Source organism: Elephantulus edwardii, unplaced genomic scaffold (genome assembly GCF_000299155.1).
Source record: "Elephantulus edwardii isolate Elephantulus edwardi_28Jun2011 unplaced genomic scaffold, EleEdw1.0 scaffold00036, whole genome shotgun sequence".
Taxonomy (NCBI): domain Eukaryota; kingdom Metazoa; phylum Chordata; class Mammalia; order Macroscelidea; family Macroscelididae; genus Elephantulus; species Elephantulus edwardii.
The window spans coordinates 2,611,707-2,629,165 of record NW_006399786.1 but is presented as its reverse complement, the minus strand read 5'-3'; the positions used below and the strand labels follow the sequence as shown (position 1 = coordinate 2,629,165).

General features: G+C 40.6%; 1 protein-coding gene across 1 annotated transcript in view; it reads right to left on the bottom strand.

The window, feature by feature from the left end:
• Window positions 1–4,141: 4,141 nt before the first annotated feature.
• The window catches only part of LRCH1 (leucine-rich repeats and calponin homology (CH) domain containing 1), a 216,360-nt gene continuing 203,042 nt past the window's right edge, over window positions 4,142–17,459 (bottom strand). The window contains exon 19 of the mRNA XM_006884551.1: window positions 4,142–4,252. Coding sequence (XP_006884613.1) covers window positions 4,142–4,252 — 111 coding nt within the window. The remainder of the gene's footprint in view (window positions 4,253–17,459) is intronic.

Here is a 17,459-nt window from a genome sequence, read left to right as displayed (position 1 = left end):
GATTTCATCTCCTTGTCAAAAATCAGTTGACCATAGATAGATGGGCTGATCTCCAGATTCTCAATTCTATTCCATTGATCTGTGTCTGTCATTGTACCAGTACCATGCTATCTTTACCACTACGGCAGTGTAGTAGGATTTGAAATCAGGGAGTGAGATACCTCCTACCGTTCTTCTATTCTTAAGGAGTGCAAGAAAGATGTTTTTTTTACTGACAATGCTAAAGCATTTGTCTGTGTGGATCATAATGAAATACTGAATTATTATAAGAATGGAAAATCCAGGACACTTACATGCACAATCTGTACATAGTTCAATTAGCATTCGTTCAAACAAAACAGAGACACTTGCGTGCTTAAAATCAGGAAAGGTATATACACCAGGGTTGCATCTTTGACCACACCTATTCAATCTGTACACTGAGCAAATAATCTAACAAATTGGACTAAATGAAGAATGCAGCAACCAGATTTCAGGAAGATTAGTCACATAACATGTAGAAAACACCATCTTGTTTGTTGAAAGTGAAGAATACTTGAAGCATTTGCTCATCAAAATCAAAGACTACAGCTTTTCTGTATGTTTCAAAATACGGGGGTGGGGAAGCAGTCATCCGCACACCTGGACCAACAGCCAACATCATGATATATGGAGAAAAGTTTGGAGTTATCATTTTATTGGATCTGCAATCAACTCCCATGGAAACAGCAATCAAATCAAACGACTAATGCATTGGGAAAATCAGAAGAAGACATCTTTAAAAAAAAAGCAAAAGCAACGCTGTCATTTTGAGCACAAAGGTGTGCCTGACTCAGCCATGGTATTTTTGGTTACTTTATGCATGCAAAATCTGGACAATAACTAAAGAAGACCAAAGAATTGATGTTTGAATTATGGTATTGGTAAAGAATATTGACTACAGCATGGACTGCCAGAAAAACAAACAAGTATGTCTTGGAAGTATAGTCAGAAGTCTCCTTAGAGGCAAGGATGACGAGACTGTCTCACACTCTTTGGACAGTTTTCAGGAGAGACCAGTTCTAGACTTAAAGGTCAGCAAAAAAGAGGAAGAATCTCAATGAGAAGGACTGACACAGAGACAGCAACAATGGCTGAACATTTCTGAGACTGGAATAGGACTGAGCAGTGTTCCATTCTGTTGTATGTGGGGTCTTTATGAGTCACAGCACTCAACAACATGTATAGAATTATAGTAGAAGAATACCTGGATTGCATGGTGAAGTGCTTGACTAACTGAAAGGTTGGTTGTTTCTTGAAGCCCACCTCACCCCTGCACCTCCGCTCCAGGCACATCAGAGTATAGACTTGGTGATGTGTGTAAGATCACAGCTTTGAAAAGGAGTTGTTCTATACTCTGCACACCTGGGGTTCCCTGTAAGACAGCATACTATCCACAGATTTCTGTACCTGGAAATGTCTATGGAAGCAGATAATTACAGCTTTATCCTAAGGGAGCAGCGGATGGTTTGGAACCACTGAGCTTTCACTTAGCATCTGTGTGCTTTAACTACTGCACCACCTGAACATGTCTATACACACATTAGATGACTCCGATGATCAGTTTCAGTGGTGACATATTTATCCCACCAAAGTCAACCTCTGCATCTGACAGATTTAAGTCAGTCAAAAGATGTTTTGTACAAACACAGTTTAATGGCTGTTAAATAGGAAAAGAAAGAATATTTGCTCTATATACATTCTCTTCACTTACAGCTAGCCATGCACACTTATTGCACATAGACAGAGTGAACAACGATGAAGACATTTTAGCCTTATAAGAACTACATCGAAAAGAAAAAATCTGAAGCATGAAACACTGAAGCCATTTGTATTATATGACCCACTTCAAGAAAATACTGAAAATATCTAAAGAAATATTTTTATTTTGAAAAAGAAAAAAATCGTTGCAAACAATGACTAACAGTACTTTATACCGTCATATATACATGGTTAAAAAAATTCTGGACTTTGCATTCTGAATGCCCAACAAGGTACAGCAATCTAAATTCCTATTTATATAACCAACCTTTGAAAGTTGCTGAAATTGTATACACTCTTAGTTCAAAATCTCTATTTTTTTACAACATTATGCTATTTGACAAAACAAATAATTGTACAGGAAAATATTAAAATACACTTTATGTTAGGTTAAAGTGCATAGTACATTTAAGAGGATGCCATTGCTAGCTGCCAATCCCAATGACTCTTTTCAGTAGCTCCTCCACCTTCCCTGGGACAGAGGGGGAACCTCTGTGTGGACTGATGAAGACTGGGTTCCACACAGGCTGTATCCTCCTCAACCTTTGTGTTCCCTTTTATATTTGCCTTAGAAATTATGGCTGCTTAGAAATCTGTCCCTGCTGAAAAAAATGCCCTGCTTTTAACAGGAGTAAATGCAGGACAGCACTGTGAGACTTGGAAAGACTAACATTACATGCCATGTGAACTGTGCTACGTGAAGCCTATGTGACTCCTCCAGAATAACGGTGTCCATTTCTGGTTCTTCTCTGGTCCTAGTTTGCATTAACTTGTTCCCTCCTTCGCCACTCTGCCTCACAAAAGCTACTTGCTTCACCTTCTCCTCAGCCCACCTTGTGTGGTGTGGTGCGCAGCTGCCCCTGTACTCACAGTGAGCACATCAACATTGAAGCATCTTACGGACTACTTTAAAAATCCACTAAAGAGAATAGCATGAATACCTTCTACCTCTCAGAATAATTTTCTCTTTTTAAACTGTTGTTTTTGTTGTTATGTGTGTTCGAGTTGGAACCCACAGATAGCAGACCCTCCAGCTGGTTTCCAGAGGCTGTAAATGGCAGGAGAGGAGACTGTCCAGAGAAGCTGGTGGCTTCCTGCTGTGTGCCTCCAGGTTGGCGGTGCAACTCCTTCCCACTTGACCACCAGAGTTCCTTCTAAACTGGAGGTTTTGACTCATGTCCTCTGTGCTTGCTTCATCAAAGCTTCCTTTTAAAAACTTTCTGGCAAAACGACGTATATTCTCTCATCTCCACTTTCCTATCCTGTTTCCTCACAATCTACCTTTGGTGCTAGACTTTCTTGGATTACCCAAAATACAGTGCAAAATTATACTTCAAGACACATGATGCCAACACTCTTACTTCTGTGTTAAAACGTGAATGTTCTATGCATAGCAAAATAAGTATGAATCCAAAAAAATAACTGTTCACATTTTATCTTCAAGTTTTAATGTCTTTTAAAATCACAGCTATTTACAGTAACTCTGGGGTGCTCTCTTGATTTCAGTCAGTTCATTATACTGGGGGACAAGGCTGCTGGAATGTAGGGAACTGGATGGAATGCAGAAATATGAGACCAACGTTCCTCAAACTGAAGCGTAACATGGTGCCTCACCAGGAAATAGTTCTTATTACAGAAGCACCTTTTGTTTTGTTTTGTTTTCTGCTTAAAATTCTTTTGAGTCCTACACACCAGAAATTATGATTACTGAGAACTAAGAGGAGTAGAAAAGAACTCAATATTTATAATATTAAATAAAAGAATTAACCACAAAAAAAGCAGTAATAAAATATTTTCCTAATTTACAATTTGCATCCAAAGGATGAATAACAACTTACCAATAAATAATATTTATATAAATATTTTGCATGTCAAAAATAGTTGTGTTTTTTTTTCTTTTTCTTTTTTTAAAGGCAATGGTCTCAAGAAAAACACCCTGAAAAATTTGGTGGTGAAAAACCTGATGGCGTTCCCCCTCCCCCCACGAAAAACATAACGGGTTTGCTTTGAGTGAAACACATGCATCTTTGCTGCAACACATCATTTGTGCTTGGTGCTTTGGTATGGCCGTTGGCGAATGTGGGAAGGATGAAGGGGGCTGAAAAAGGCAACGATGTGCTCCCTTCTTCTCAACCAGCTACTGGTTTCAAGATAAATACCTTCAAGTTTTAGCATTGCAGTCAGTTCTGAATGGGGAAAAAGTCCTCCTGCAGGCTCTCCCTTGACAAAGAGGCTTTTAAACGCAAGCTGGGTGGGGACTGAAAGGCAGTGAGGTGGAGGGTGGATGGGAGAATCTGAGAGCAGAGTTCGCTGTCACTGATGGAAGAAGTGTCTGAGGCAGCACAAAGGTGAGGTGCTGGCTTCATGTGAACAGCGCCTTTGTCACACTGATGTCAAGTAATGCTTGCACAGTGATGCCCACTTTTACCAGGCCCTTCTCTTCAAGAATGTGATGTGGCAGACATAGTTTCTCCTACAAGAAAGAAAAACAAAGCATCAGTTTTTGGATGAGTAAATTCAAATAATCAAATCTTGCCACACAGCTGAGAGCAGTTAAGCTCACACCGTAATATGCCTACTTGTTTCCTCTTAGACTATGCTCCTTCCTTGCTTTCATGGTAACCCAATGTAAAGACCACTCCCATGTCTATGGAGGAAAAAAATGCTGTTTCACAAGTGAGTTGTTCTAGATAGAATATCATCTTGTTTCTTAAGATCTACACACTTAAGAAACACAATACTAAGATGCAACCACTGGTCTCTATCTGGTGCAAAGAAGAGTGAAAGAAAGGGAAGACTGTGTGAACCTCAAGTCACCATGACCCTAGCACCAGAAGAACTAGATGAGGAACACAACTCAAAATCCTAAGAACGACCAGGCTTATTGGTTTGAGAGAGACAGGTGGAATCCCTTTGTCGCTCTTCAAACCTGGAACCGACCTCATCACCATGAAGCAACTCTGAGCCAAACAACAGCCAGGCCTATAAAATGATCCATAATATCTAGGAGGGACTCCTTCCTTAGAACAACCATCCAAAATCCAAAGTGCAGCATCCACCAGGAACAAAGTTCAGATGGCAGAAAGAGATAGGAAAGGAAGAACAGAAATGGGAAATGCAGGGAGGCAGTGGGAAGAGCCTGTTACCCTGTGGGGACTGTAATCAATGTCATGGATGACCATGTGTATGAACTCTTGAATGGAAAACCAATTTGCTCTGTAAACTTTAACTCAAATGATGATAAAGTGTTAATAAAAAAGGATCAATATTAACACTAAGAGCTGGAGTGGCATCCACTTCATAAACAACATGCCTCTGGTAACTATGAACTTTGATAAATGTCGACAATTGTAGAGGGGCTTCAGGCCTTGTGTTCATAGGGTCGCTATGAGTCGTGCTCAACTCAAAGGCAACAACAACAGAACAAGTGCTATGAAGAGTTAGCAAGAAATTACATAAGAATATATTAATTTAGTCTTACAAAGCAAAATTGAAAACAACATTTCATATATCTTAAAGTAACTCAAACAGTTATTTATATAGACTTCACATAGTTATACGGACCATAAAGCACTATTCCATTGATTTGATGTATGTGGGTTGACTTGCCATGGTTTATAAGCAGGCTTATAAATAAGTAAAATCTAACTACAGGCGTTAAAACCCTTTCTTTTGAGAGCCCTTCACAAAACTATCAAATATTCAAATGTCTGGTAACTTTTCCACACTGTATTTTTGCTCTTTGGAGATGTCCAGCATGTACTCAAAGAAAGCAATGAGTTTAACTTTGTATATCGAGAAATCATTGAACATTTTTTTCATTTGGTGTTGATCTGATGTATTAATAGCTTCCAGGGTGTGTCTCCAAGGGTAGGAAATGCTCCAACAGCAAATACCCAAACCTGTCCACTTGACAGCAAGATGTTCTGTACGAGATCTCGGCTCACAAGCATTTACATGGGACTCAGAAAGTGGAGTCTGTTTAACAGGAAGCCTATCCAACTGTCTGCAGGACTGCTTCCTTTCATGCTGCTTTTGGCTGAAGGGAGTTTTGGTAGCATAATTCATAAGGAGTGATGCTGCTCACACAACACGACACTTCTTTGGTGGTTCGAATCGATCAGTGGTTTTGTGGGAGAAAGGCAGGCCACCTCCTCCCATGTGATTTACAGCCTCCTGAAAACTTACTGGAGGGTCAACTAATTGGTTCTGATTCAACAGCAATGAGTTTGAGTTTTGGCTGAGGAATCAGATCTTCCTGATGCTTCAATTCAGGATTCCGCACAAATTACCACAGAGAAAGGCTTTGTGCTTGTAAGACCTTTAAAAGTCTCCCCCCGGACATTTCCCATAATTCTAAGCCATTAGGTTTTAAACTCTCTCATCATCTTACTCCTTCTCTGACCCCTTATTCACCTTGTGGTAAATGCAGAATATTTCAGACTCTGATGAAACAAACGAAAGCCAAACCATTGCCAATGAGCTGATCCTAACTTACAGTGACCACAGGACAGAGATTTGCCTCATTCATTGGATTTCTAAGGCTGTAATCTTTATGGAATCAGATGACTGTGTTTTTAGCCCTCAGAGCAGCAGGTAGGTTTGAACTGCTGACCTTCCAGTTAGTTACCAGTTGAGCACTTAACCACCACACTCCTTTGACTATGAAAACAAGAAAGCCCAACGAATTGTTTCACAGTTGACTCAGACTGAAAGTAATCCTACAGACTGTGCCATCTGTGAACAGTGGTTACAACTGCCTGCAGGGTTGAGTTTCCACTTTAGGGCTTATGGGAAGAGTTCGGGCTCTTGAGACAGGGGTGAGAAGTTACTCCTGCTCCCAAACCACTTGAACCCTTTACAGAGAGTCACATGATCATTCTATTTCCCAGGCTTGCTTTTACCAACAAGCTTTCTGAGCTTCCTGATGTCCTTACTGTTATATAAGGCACAGAGTCTAAGCCTCTCTCTTTAAAGCTGTTAATGGAAAGTAAACATAAGACCTGCCTTTCTCTTTTCATTCCAACAGCCTAAGGAAGTCCAGAGGTGATTCACTGGATGTGGAGGGATCCGAGGGGCCTAGTGGAGACAGTGGTGATTCAGTGATGGCATTCATTCCAGTAAGGAGATGTGGGTTCAATTCCTGGCCAACGTACTTCATTCACAAGCTCTGCTGCTATGATGATGAATAGGTTTTAGTAGATCTTCCAGACTAAGACAGATTAGGAGGAGGCCTGATGATCTACTTCCAAAAACCAGCCACTGAAAACCTTATGGATAAAAGAGTTCAGGGTCCAGCTGCAGGACGGGGCAGCATTCCATTTCACTGTGCATGGGGCACCCTGGGTACAGAAAGAAGTGACTAAAGGGTGGCAAACAACAATAACTGCAAGACTAGCAGAAGACAGCAGAATCCCAAACCCTGTAGTTCTGGTTATTTTACCATAGGACTAGGAAAAAAGAGTCTGATGGGAATTATGACTTGAGGTGTGGTAGAAAGAATCAACAAGGGAGGCAGACCATAAAGGAGTATGACTAAAGGCCTTTGTCATCACATTCATCCTGCCTCATACACCCTATGGGGGAAGAAGTGCCTGAAGGGAGCTGAGATGTTGGGATGGGGATGGAGCTGCTACAGATTTGTAGCTGGATAAGGAATGGCCACAGACTAGCCAGGACAGGTGGTCATTCCAGGACACTACATACACAGAATAGCCTTAGAGCAGAGATTAAAAAAAATCATTTGCCACTGAGCAGCCTCCAACTCAAGGCAACAATTTCTGTGCCTGGGTAGAACTGTGCCCCAAGGGGCTGTCAATGGCTGACTTTTCCAAAGTACATGCTAAGGTCTTTCATCTGAGGTTCTTTTGGTGGACTCAAGCCTCCTACCTCTTGATTAGCATCTGAGCATGTTAACCCTTTGCACCACACACAGGTACATTTATACTAACTTTAATGAACTAAAACTGCATAATAAGATCCTGGTGGTTTTTACTGAGACTGTGACAGACAACAGTGTACCCTCCTAGAAGAGCTAGTGTTGCATCTTCAATGATGAAAGTGATTGGGTTCACGCACATTGACTCCCTCACCCCCTTTTCACCACCAGCAAATGGGGGTGGACAGGACTGTTCACTTCGTAGGATTACTGAGCACCAATGCTTGGGGTTTGCATTGACTATTTCCTCATAAAACTCTGCAAAACTGATGTTCATGTCTCCATTTTACAGACCAGGAAACTGAGATGCCAAGAGTTTAAATGGTTCAAGCCATGCAGTTAATGTGTGAAACCACTTCTGTCTCATCTGAGAGTTCTTTGTAGACAACATTTGTTCCTGCTCAGAAATTCCTTCACCAATGGGGAGTGGGGAGTGTGCTTCATCTGTGACTATGTCACCAAGAAACCTGGTTGGCCTTTACGTGCTATCCAGGAAGCATAGATCAATTTCACTGTCAGGTGGGATCAGAGACTCCAGCTCGCCGCTCAGGGAAAGGTGTTAGCTTTGTTGGTTGGGCTTCCTTTTCACAACCTGTAGTCCTGCAAAATGGGCTGCACCACCAAGTATAGTTTCTCCCGCTCCCTCGTAGCCACATACCTACTTCAAGGAAGCTGGGAAAAACCCTGCTGCTCAATCTAACAAGTGTGAAACAGGTTGTTTTCGATAGCTGGTTTTTGGAAGTAGATCATCAGGACTTTCTAGTGAACTTGAACTCTGGATGAACTTGAACCTCCATCTTTTCAGTTAGCAGGCGAGCGCTTACCTGAATCACCCAAGGCCAGCCACTAGGCTAAAATGAAGTCATTTGAGTGAGCATGTTTCACTTTGTTGGGCCTGTTTCTGGAATACGAAGCTGTGGCACTAAATGGAGTCTTGTAACAAATATTTCCATTTAAGAGAGCTTCAGAGTCCAGCTCCACCCCAGGAACATGGAAGGGTCAGCTTCTCCCCATGTCACCTGGATACCAGGCCACCCAGATCCCAGGGTTCTAGGCAGGACTTCCTGGCACTTTTTATTGACTCTACACAAGCCAGTGTGTGTAACTATTGTCTTTGTCTGTTTTTCTGCTACAAAGGGAGAGTTGAACAGCCCCACAACAGAGACTGTCTGGTCCATGAAGCCTAAAATAGTCACTATATCACCCTTCACAGAAAATATCAGTGGACCCTTAGCTATTAAAAGCTTTCTGAGGATGGAACCATGTTTCATGGTAAGCATGTTATCCTAGGGCCTACCAATATTTGAAGAATAATTGAATGAACCAAATCACATTGAGTCAAAAAGGAACGAATGAAATCATACTGAATGAAACAAGAATGAACCAAATCAAACTGCAAAGTCAAGCAGTCTAAACTCAAGGAATAGAAAAATGGTCACACAATAAACCCAATTGTTGATTATCAAGAACCAATTTAAAAATCTGAAGCCTAGTTTATTTCCTGAAATAAAATCATAAAGAAACATTTTCAGTTTATCCCAAACCACTTCAGGCTCTCAGGATTCTTCTACCCTTTATCCTTCTGACTCATTCATAGACTGGCATGTTTTAGAAAAACAAACAAAAAAACCCCCCAAAAAACCCAACCCATGCTAGAATACAATAAATGTCATTTCAAACTCACAAACAGCATCAGTATACTAAGAATCTGTATTGACTTGAATTGCTGAAATGCCTCCGTTGTTGTAGAGTTGGAACAGACCCATATTTCTGGTGGGTTTTCATAGGCAGTTAATTGCACAGGAGGCAAATACCCATCCTTTTCCCATGGAGCAGCTGGTGGCCTTGATTGAAGTCTTACTTTTGGGTCCCTTGAGGCCCTCTGACCATGTCCAACTCGTGTCAGGAAATCAGACTTTCCTCCCAGGAAGTGAGTGCATAGGAACCACAAATCCACAAAGAGAAAGAGCTCATTAAGTAATTGGAGTTAATTGGGTAGTGCAGGCTAATGTGCTCAGGGGCTAACTGAAAGGTTAAAGGTTCAAGTCCACCCAGAAGCTCCTTGGAAGAAAAATATGCTTCTGAAAAATCAGCCACTGAAAACTCTACTACATCTCTACTCTGATACACACAGGTGTGCTGTGAACTGGAATGGACTCCATGGCAACTGGGTTACCAGTCAGTTGTCACAAATTCTGACACTGAGTGGAGAGTTGCTCTCTAATTGGAGGAACGAGAAAAAGAAAAGGCAAAAAAGTGTACATAAACAGCTGGCCATTTTTCTCAGTAATGGCAGGAAGTAATGAAAGGTGATCTTTGAAAGGCGACCTGGAAGCTGGGCAATATTCCTTCCACACTGACTCACCTCCTGGGAGACATTCCAGTAAGTCTGATGTAAGATGGTTGCAGCCAATCAGAAAGGAGCACGACCACTAGCCACATCCTACCTAACGTCAGCTATAACATAACACACCTAACGGTCCTAAGTAGCTCCATACATGGGACCAGGCAGAGGGCATCCAATCAGCATCCTCCACAGAGAACTGACCACTGAATAAACCAGCCTACCTCCAACCTCCACATATAAATTTTTTGTTGTAGCTTTCCCAGGTGCAACTTCCCATCCCTGCATGGCCTTCCTCCAGCCTGGGGCTGTGGAACTTCACCCAAGAGCTGTTAATTAGCTCTTTTGTTTCACTTCATCTGGTTCTCTGCACCTTTTTATACCTTACGGTCTTATAAGGGGATCGATATTTAGCAATCACATATAAACTATACAACTAAATCCTCAAACACTTCTCAGGACACTTAGCCAGTCAACTAATTAAGATGCAATGGCAGGCATCATATTGTGAAGGCACCTGAAGAAATAAGTGTGGAAGGACGTATTATTCTACACAGAAATTAACAGCCTAACATTGGGCAGAGTGTTTCATTTAAAGTTTTGCCTAAGGTCCACATTAATTATGTTTAGCTAGTTAGCACACTACTTGAAAAATCCTATCCAAGAAATTCCAAGAGAAGGACCGCATTAGGGTTGAAGGTAAATTAATGACATGAATACTGAAAGTGTCCAAAGAAATTTCCAAATACCAGAGTTAAAATATGAAATTAGTTACAGAATGATATCAAGTCAAACCTGAACAGTTAAATCTACTTTAACACAGCTGCTCTACTCAATTTTGATTGACTGCATTTTCTTTTAGGTGACCATGAGTTATCTTTGCTCTTCTCTCTTGCTCTCCAAGCAAAACAAAGGAAAAAAAATCCCAAATAGTGATGATCATTAAGAAAAGTTTCAATGCACTGCAGAACTAAATACAGCCAACCAGTTGGAAATGTTAAGTATTATTATAAATCTACATGAATAAATGTATAAGTGGGCTAGAACATGGAATAATCAATCACCTGAAATGTGTTTATTAAACAAGTTATAGCTCAGCATATTTGTCAACCATTGTCCAAAGGGATTTTATTGTATTAGTTTAAGAAGTTTAAGAAGACAATAGGACCAACGGCAACTCAGTTCCGTACATTTGCAGGTTATTATACACAAATAGGTTAGAAAACTTCCAGATACCCTGTATTTCACCAGTCATACAAAGTCAGAAAAAGGCTCAGATTAACTCAAGATATTAGCATGTATAAGGTCTTTCCTGTGATAAAATCTGATATACTTGGGCAAAAAGAGATCTTTGGAAAAATAGTTTTCTAACCATGTGGGACTTTCCATGCTTTCAGGTCCCCTGGGCTCAAGGAATTGACAGAAAAAAGAATCTTCTTGGATGATCTTAGTAAATGAGAAACTTCTTTTGAGGAAGTTAATACCATCACTTCCTCAATTTGATTTAGAAACAATGTCTGGCAAACAGGATTTAAACTGAAACATGGAAGAGCTGGTCTTGACCTTGGAACAGGGCCTTCCCACAGATTAAAGGCATCCAAGGATCCAGGAATATCTTGACTTACTAAGATTCTAATGTTCCTTTTAATTATAATTTGCTCACAGTGCTCCAACAGCAGAGGGTCTTGAAATATAACAATTCTCTAAGCTTACATGCAAATAAAAGGAGTCTGCTAACTAATGGCATTGTTAATAAAAGATTAAGTGGAAATTTCAAGTAATTAGAGAAATCTCATTCTTCGAAATTAAGAGCATTCTCATTAATGGCTCCTGTCAGAGCAACTCTATGAGCTCAGAACCTAGAATGCTCCATAACTCTTAGCTTTATTTGAAAATTAATTCAAATCAGTCATGTTTTGGACCTGTAGCCATTGCATGATTCAGAAAAAGAAAGGAAGAAAAAAAAAAGAGTGACTATGCACTACAGTTTTTTAAACTGGATATCGCCTTAGGAAAATTATTTTCTAAGAGTTCTGAGTAGCAGAGAAATTAATAAGTAATAAGAAATTAAAAGTATATGGAAGTTTGTGTGCAAGCAGATCCTTCATAGGGAGTTCTGAGCCCCAAGGACACTTTTCTGCAGAGGCCTGCCCCACACTACTATGCTGGGGCCTCACAGCAAAGCAGTTCTGTGCAGGCTATAAGCTTCCAGCCACCTTCCCTGCTCAGTGCCCTTTACACTTCCCACTGCGGAAGGCAGAGCAGAATCCAAATGAATCCCAGTAAAGCAGTCATTACCAAGGAGTACATATCAACCTGGCCAATGGTGGTGTTTTCAGAGACTATTATAGACCAAATTACGCAAGGATGCCAGCTTTCAGTCTCTTCTGCAAGGCAGCCCTTCAACAGCACCATTTCCCATTCCTGAGTTTGGATTTGAGAGATTTACCTTAAGCAAAGGCTTCCACAGACTAAATTCTCTCTTCTCCTTTTCTGGTATTTTCTCTCACCTCACCCTTAGCACACACTGTGAGAGAAGGGGGGCCCAGAGCCCTGTTAGCACCACATGGAAGCATGGGGTAATGAGTACGCTTTACTGTGACTGCTGCTTTCCAAAGCAAGCAATTAGTTAATGTCAACTATATTCTCTAATGTGTATGCTTCTGGAAAACCTGATTTGTGAAGCCTCAAATTAAAAAATGACTGAGGAGGTAACAGGAATGGGTATTTGCCAGGGTGGGGGCAGGTCCCTGTAATGACCAAGTGACAAGCAGTGTTAGAAAGCACATGCAGACATTAAAAGGACAGAGCATTCCAGTAGTAAATGAGATAAAGCACGGCTACAAAGAGAAGGGGGACAAGACAGAAGTCTCTAAGGTCCCTGGAGCAGAGGGCAGAAGTTGGTTGTGGGACTTTTTCCCCGAGGGCCAGCAGAGTGTCAACAGTCTTTCGAATGTGACGAAAATCCAACTGCAGGATGTCATACGGAGAGCAGAGGTCAGCCTATTCCAAGGGCAGCCGTTAGGACAAAAAGAGACAGTGAATCAAAGTTAAAAGTAATTGAAAACGCAGAAAGAACAGCTAGAAAGAAGCACATATTTCTGGTTACTAGCAAATGGCAGGAAAAAAGTCCTCATTTCACTCAGGTAAACCTAAGTCCCATCAAAGACTTAATGTATTATATCAGCAAACTAGGTTATTTTCTGAAAACAGGACAATGAAATCTTTCACTCATACATGTACTCTTGAGGAACAGTATTGTGTGATTTATACACCATTACTCCGTTTAAACTGTTTTAATATCAAAGTAGCTGCCAATGTCATAAAAATATTCACTGAAGCCACTATGCCTTGATAGACTGTCCACGTGTGAGTTTAGAATACGTCTTAGAGAGCACTCAGTGGGGAAGTTAGCTGAAAAGAGTATTTCAGAAACCTTCAGAACCATCAAATCAGACTAGTCTCAAAGCTGACCCTATCTGGACTTTCCAGGCTCTAGGTAATGTAGGAGGATAGTGCCTATCTTTCTCACTCTGAGCCGATGGGGGATTCAAATTGGCAGAGAAGTGCTGCCTTTAGGTTAGTCCCTATGGACTATAGAGCCAGAGCTCTCTGGAACAAAAATAGTTCTCCGTCTATGAAATATTTTAGGAAGCTTGGAAAGCAGTGGGAGAAAGCTGGGTAATCTCCTCCCATTAAGATTTACAGCCTTAGAAACCCAGTGGAAAGTCCCTAAGAGTTAGACCCAACTCAATGGTAGTGAGAATCTGAGAGATTTAGGCCTTGACTTTCCTAAAAGACAAAATATAAACTCTGAAGTTTAATGCCACCTTTTCTATTCTCTCAATGCATCTGCTGATAAATGGCCTACGAAGACTGAATATGAAGTGTTTCTGAAAGATAACACATGCACCTAGTTCATTTTCATTTTAGAGATTACTGATCAAATCTAGGGATATCTGTTTTAATGCCTCAATATGTATAAAAAAGTACAAGCTTAATAGCTTTGCAACTGCATATAAGTCAAAGTGGGTAATAGCTTGTGCTGCTACCCCAAAGGTCCGTAGTTCAAATCTACCATGTGCTCAGAAGGGAAAGTCTCCTTTTGGAACATGTCAGAGCATGGGGAACCCGATAGAGGGTTGTCATGTGTCAAAGTCTACTCGATGACAATGAGTAAGTGAACATACAAATTAAAAGCCTACAGGGAGCTTCCAGATATGTGGGCTGAATAGAAGTTTATTTCCCACAGTATTAGAATGAGAATTTCTTTACCACGAATAAGACAGGCATGGAGGTGGCATTTTATCTGCAGAAAAGTCACCAAATGAGGAAATCAAATTTACAATCTGTTTTATCAATTAAAAACAAAATAATATGCTGTCTTTGGGGTTGACCTCTATTGTTACTTCTGTCAGGAACTAAACATCTTTTTTATTTCCTGAACCAGGAATGATTACAGTGTAAAGTTAATGATAATTATAACGGAGATGGAATGTCAACAACAAAGGACAATGTGGTTTTGTTTCCAAATTAGACATGGACTGAAAAATACTAATAAATATAACTTGATTTCCAAGTTCAAAGAAGCATTTAAATATATATGTATAAACATATTTTATTAAATACTTTGCTACAATATTGCCCTTTGGTTTAGCCTTACTGATAAATGGACACAAATCTCAGGACAACAGAGCAACTAAAAGATGATTGTGAAATAGAGATTTCTGTCTTGCTTGGTATTTTTTAAGTTAATTTAATTCCCTCAGGTGTGTAGTGATATTGTCAGTGGGTTAAGTAAGATTTAAAAATTTCCAGTATTTTAAAACTTGTGAAGTGTAGAAAATCTTAACAAAAGCCATTTTTAGCTATTGGTAAGCCTCATTTTATCTTTGGATACAGATAGTGCCTTTCCAGGTTGAAGTGTCAAGCTTCCATCATCAATTTGCCCTAGATTTAAAGCAGCCAATCCAATTCCTAAACAACATGTCTCTGGAAACTCTATGAAATTTAATGAATGTCAATAGTTATAGAAAGGCTTTGTTCACAGGGTCGCTATGAGTCATGCTTGACTTGATGGCAATCAACAACAACAGCAACAACTGTACTGAGCAGGCTAGACTGTACTGAGAAGATGGTTTGTCAAAGACTAGCAAATGGGAAAACACCTAAGGAAAAAAGTGCTTTCTGTTGCAATAAGAATTTTTTGATTACAATGTTGTACTTGAATATCAGTGAATTCTAAGCAAAGCAAAGGCGACAAGAAAAAACTGATTAGGCATAGGCAAATACGAACGTGATTTTTAAAAAGGTGATTTTCCTGTTAAAATCAAACTATTTTTTGTAGATCAAAAGATGTCCCAAGTGCCTATAAAAAAGTTCTGAATTTGTTCAGCACTGTTGTTGTTGCTGTGTACAGAGTCAGAACCAATCCATAGCTGATCCTCCAGTGAGCTTTCAGAAGCAGTTCGTTAATCACATGGGAGGATATTGCCTATCCTTCTCCTGTTGAGCAGCTGGTGTCCTCGAACCGCAGGCTTTGGAATTGCAGTGCAGTTTCTTGCTACTAGGCCTCTAGAGCTCCTTAAGAACACTATCAAAGAAGGAGAGTCAGATATCTGAAGTTTTTAGTGTATCTGGTGAGAAGCATTTATGTTGAAAAACATGGAATGCTGGCAACAGCAGCTTCAAGATACCACAGACTCTGGGCTTAATTTGAATTAGTCAATAGGACTAACAGTCACAGTAATGGTATCAAGGGGTAGAACTGCTCCCTGGTTGGGGTCTCTTCCCCCTCTCCCCCATAACAGAAGGTTAAAAGCAAAGTTTCTCCGAGGAAATACGGAGGGAATTAAAAAGCAGATGCACCAAGGTGATAGTAGTGCTTGTAGCAGGAACTAGAAAGGGGGTTACTCAGGAAGAAGTCCCCCCCCCCATTCATCATGAATGCAGAAAACCCAAACTCCCAACAAATCTCACAGGTCCCTATGTAGCTCATGGGACTGGGAGCCAACAGAAGCAGTGCCCACTTGAGGGTCATTCTTCCTTCTGCTGGTAATGGGCCAAATGGTTTGGTTCCAGCCCTGATTTTCCCACGGTGTTTATCCCCCCTTCTCTTTAAATCTTGCATGGCAGGTGACTCAAGGGCACATAACAACAACATCTCTGTATTTACCAGCCATGTCTCTGTTTCATTCCCTTACAAAACCCTTTCACTTGTTCTGCTAAACTGCCACTGTGTGTGTCTGTTCACTTTTTACCTCACCTTACTCTCTTGCGAGAAATACTAGTAACTGGTGAACAGAGAACTCTAGTTTCATCATGTTTCATATGCTATTATTTTAAATTAAATCTCTCAAAAAATGGAGTAGTGGGTGGTGAGTGTTTTAGAGTTAAAATATTTAGCATTTTGCAACTTCAACGGTTGTAATTTTCCCCCGCTACAATATAGGTCAGTGTGAAAACTCTCACCTTCTGTACAGGAGCCCGGAGTTCAGTTCCTGGACAGTGCACCTCAAGCACAGGCACCAGCCATCTATCAATGGAGGCCTGTGTATTGTTATGGTAATGAAGAGGTTCAGTGGAGGAGCTTCCAGACTGAAATAGACTTGGAAGAAAGACCTAGAGACCTGGCTCTGAAAACTCACATACTGATCATGTCATCAATGGGGTCTCTATAGCTGGGGACCAACCTGACAGCAGCTAACAACAACTAAGAAAAGGTAAGGGATTTAAGATTATCTGACATGTCAGAAACCTGACCCACTTATATACGTGTGGTGTGTAGGCTACTGCTCTCTCATTCTAGCCTCAACCAAAGGACCAGTGGTGGAAGCATTCCACCTGTGAGGATACTGTGATGCTCTGAGAGACAGGGATCTTTTGATCTTTATGTGTTTCAAATGTCAGTTTTAATGACAAAGACTTAGAGGTTACATTTTATTTACTTCTTAAATTTAAAACTGATTGGAAAGTATTAGAACAGGAAGGAAATTCCAAGAGCCAACACTCCAGTATGCATTACCTATATGCAACAACATGGCCAATTCAAATATGCAATGTGTAGAAACTTCCATGTTTCCTATTCAGCATTTCATCCTCACCTCCCACATAAACTTCCAGTATTGTCCACATACAGCATTATCAGCTTAAAAGAGCAGGAGCCTCTGAATGACTGAAGGCCACAAGCCTGAGGCATACTTCATTTACATTTCCATCCCCCAACGAGCTGGCCTAAATAAATTTAGCTGATTCTCAGTTTCACCTTAGTAGCACTTTTTGTCTGTCCTCTTTCCAGCGTCTGTGACTATCTAATGTCTCTAATTAAGACATGTTGTTGTTGTTGTTGTTATGTGCTGTCGAGTCGTTTCCGACTCATAGCGACCCTATGCACAACAG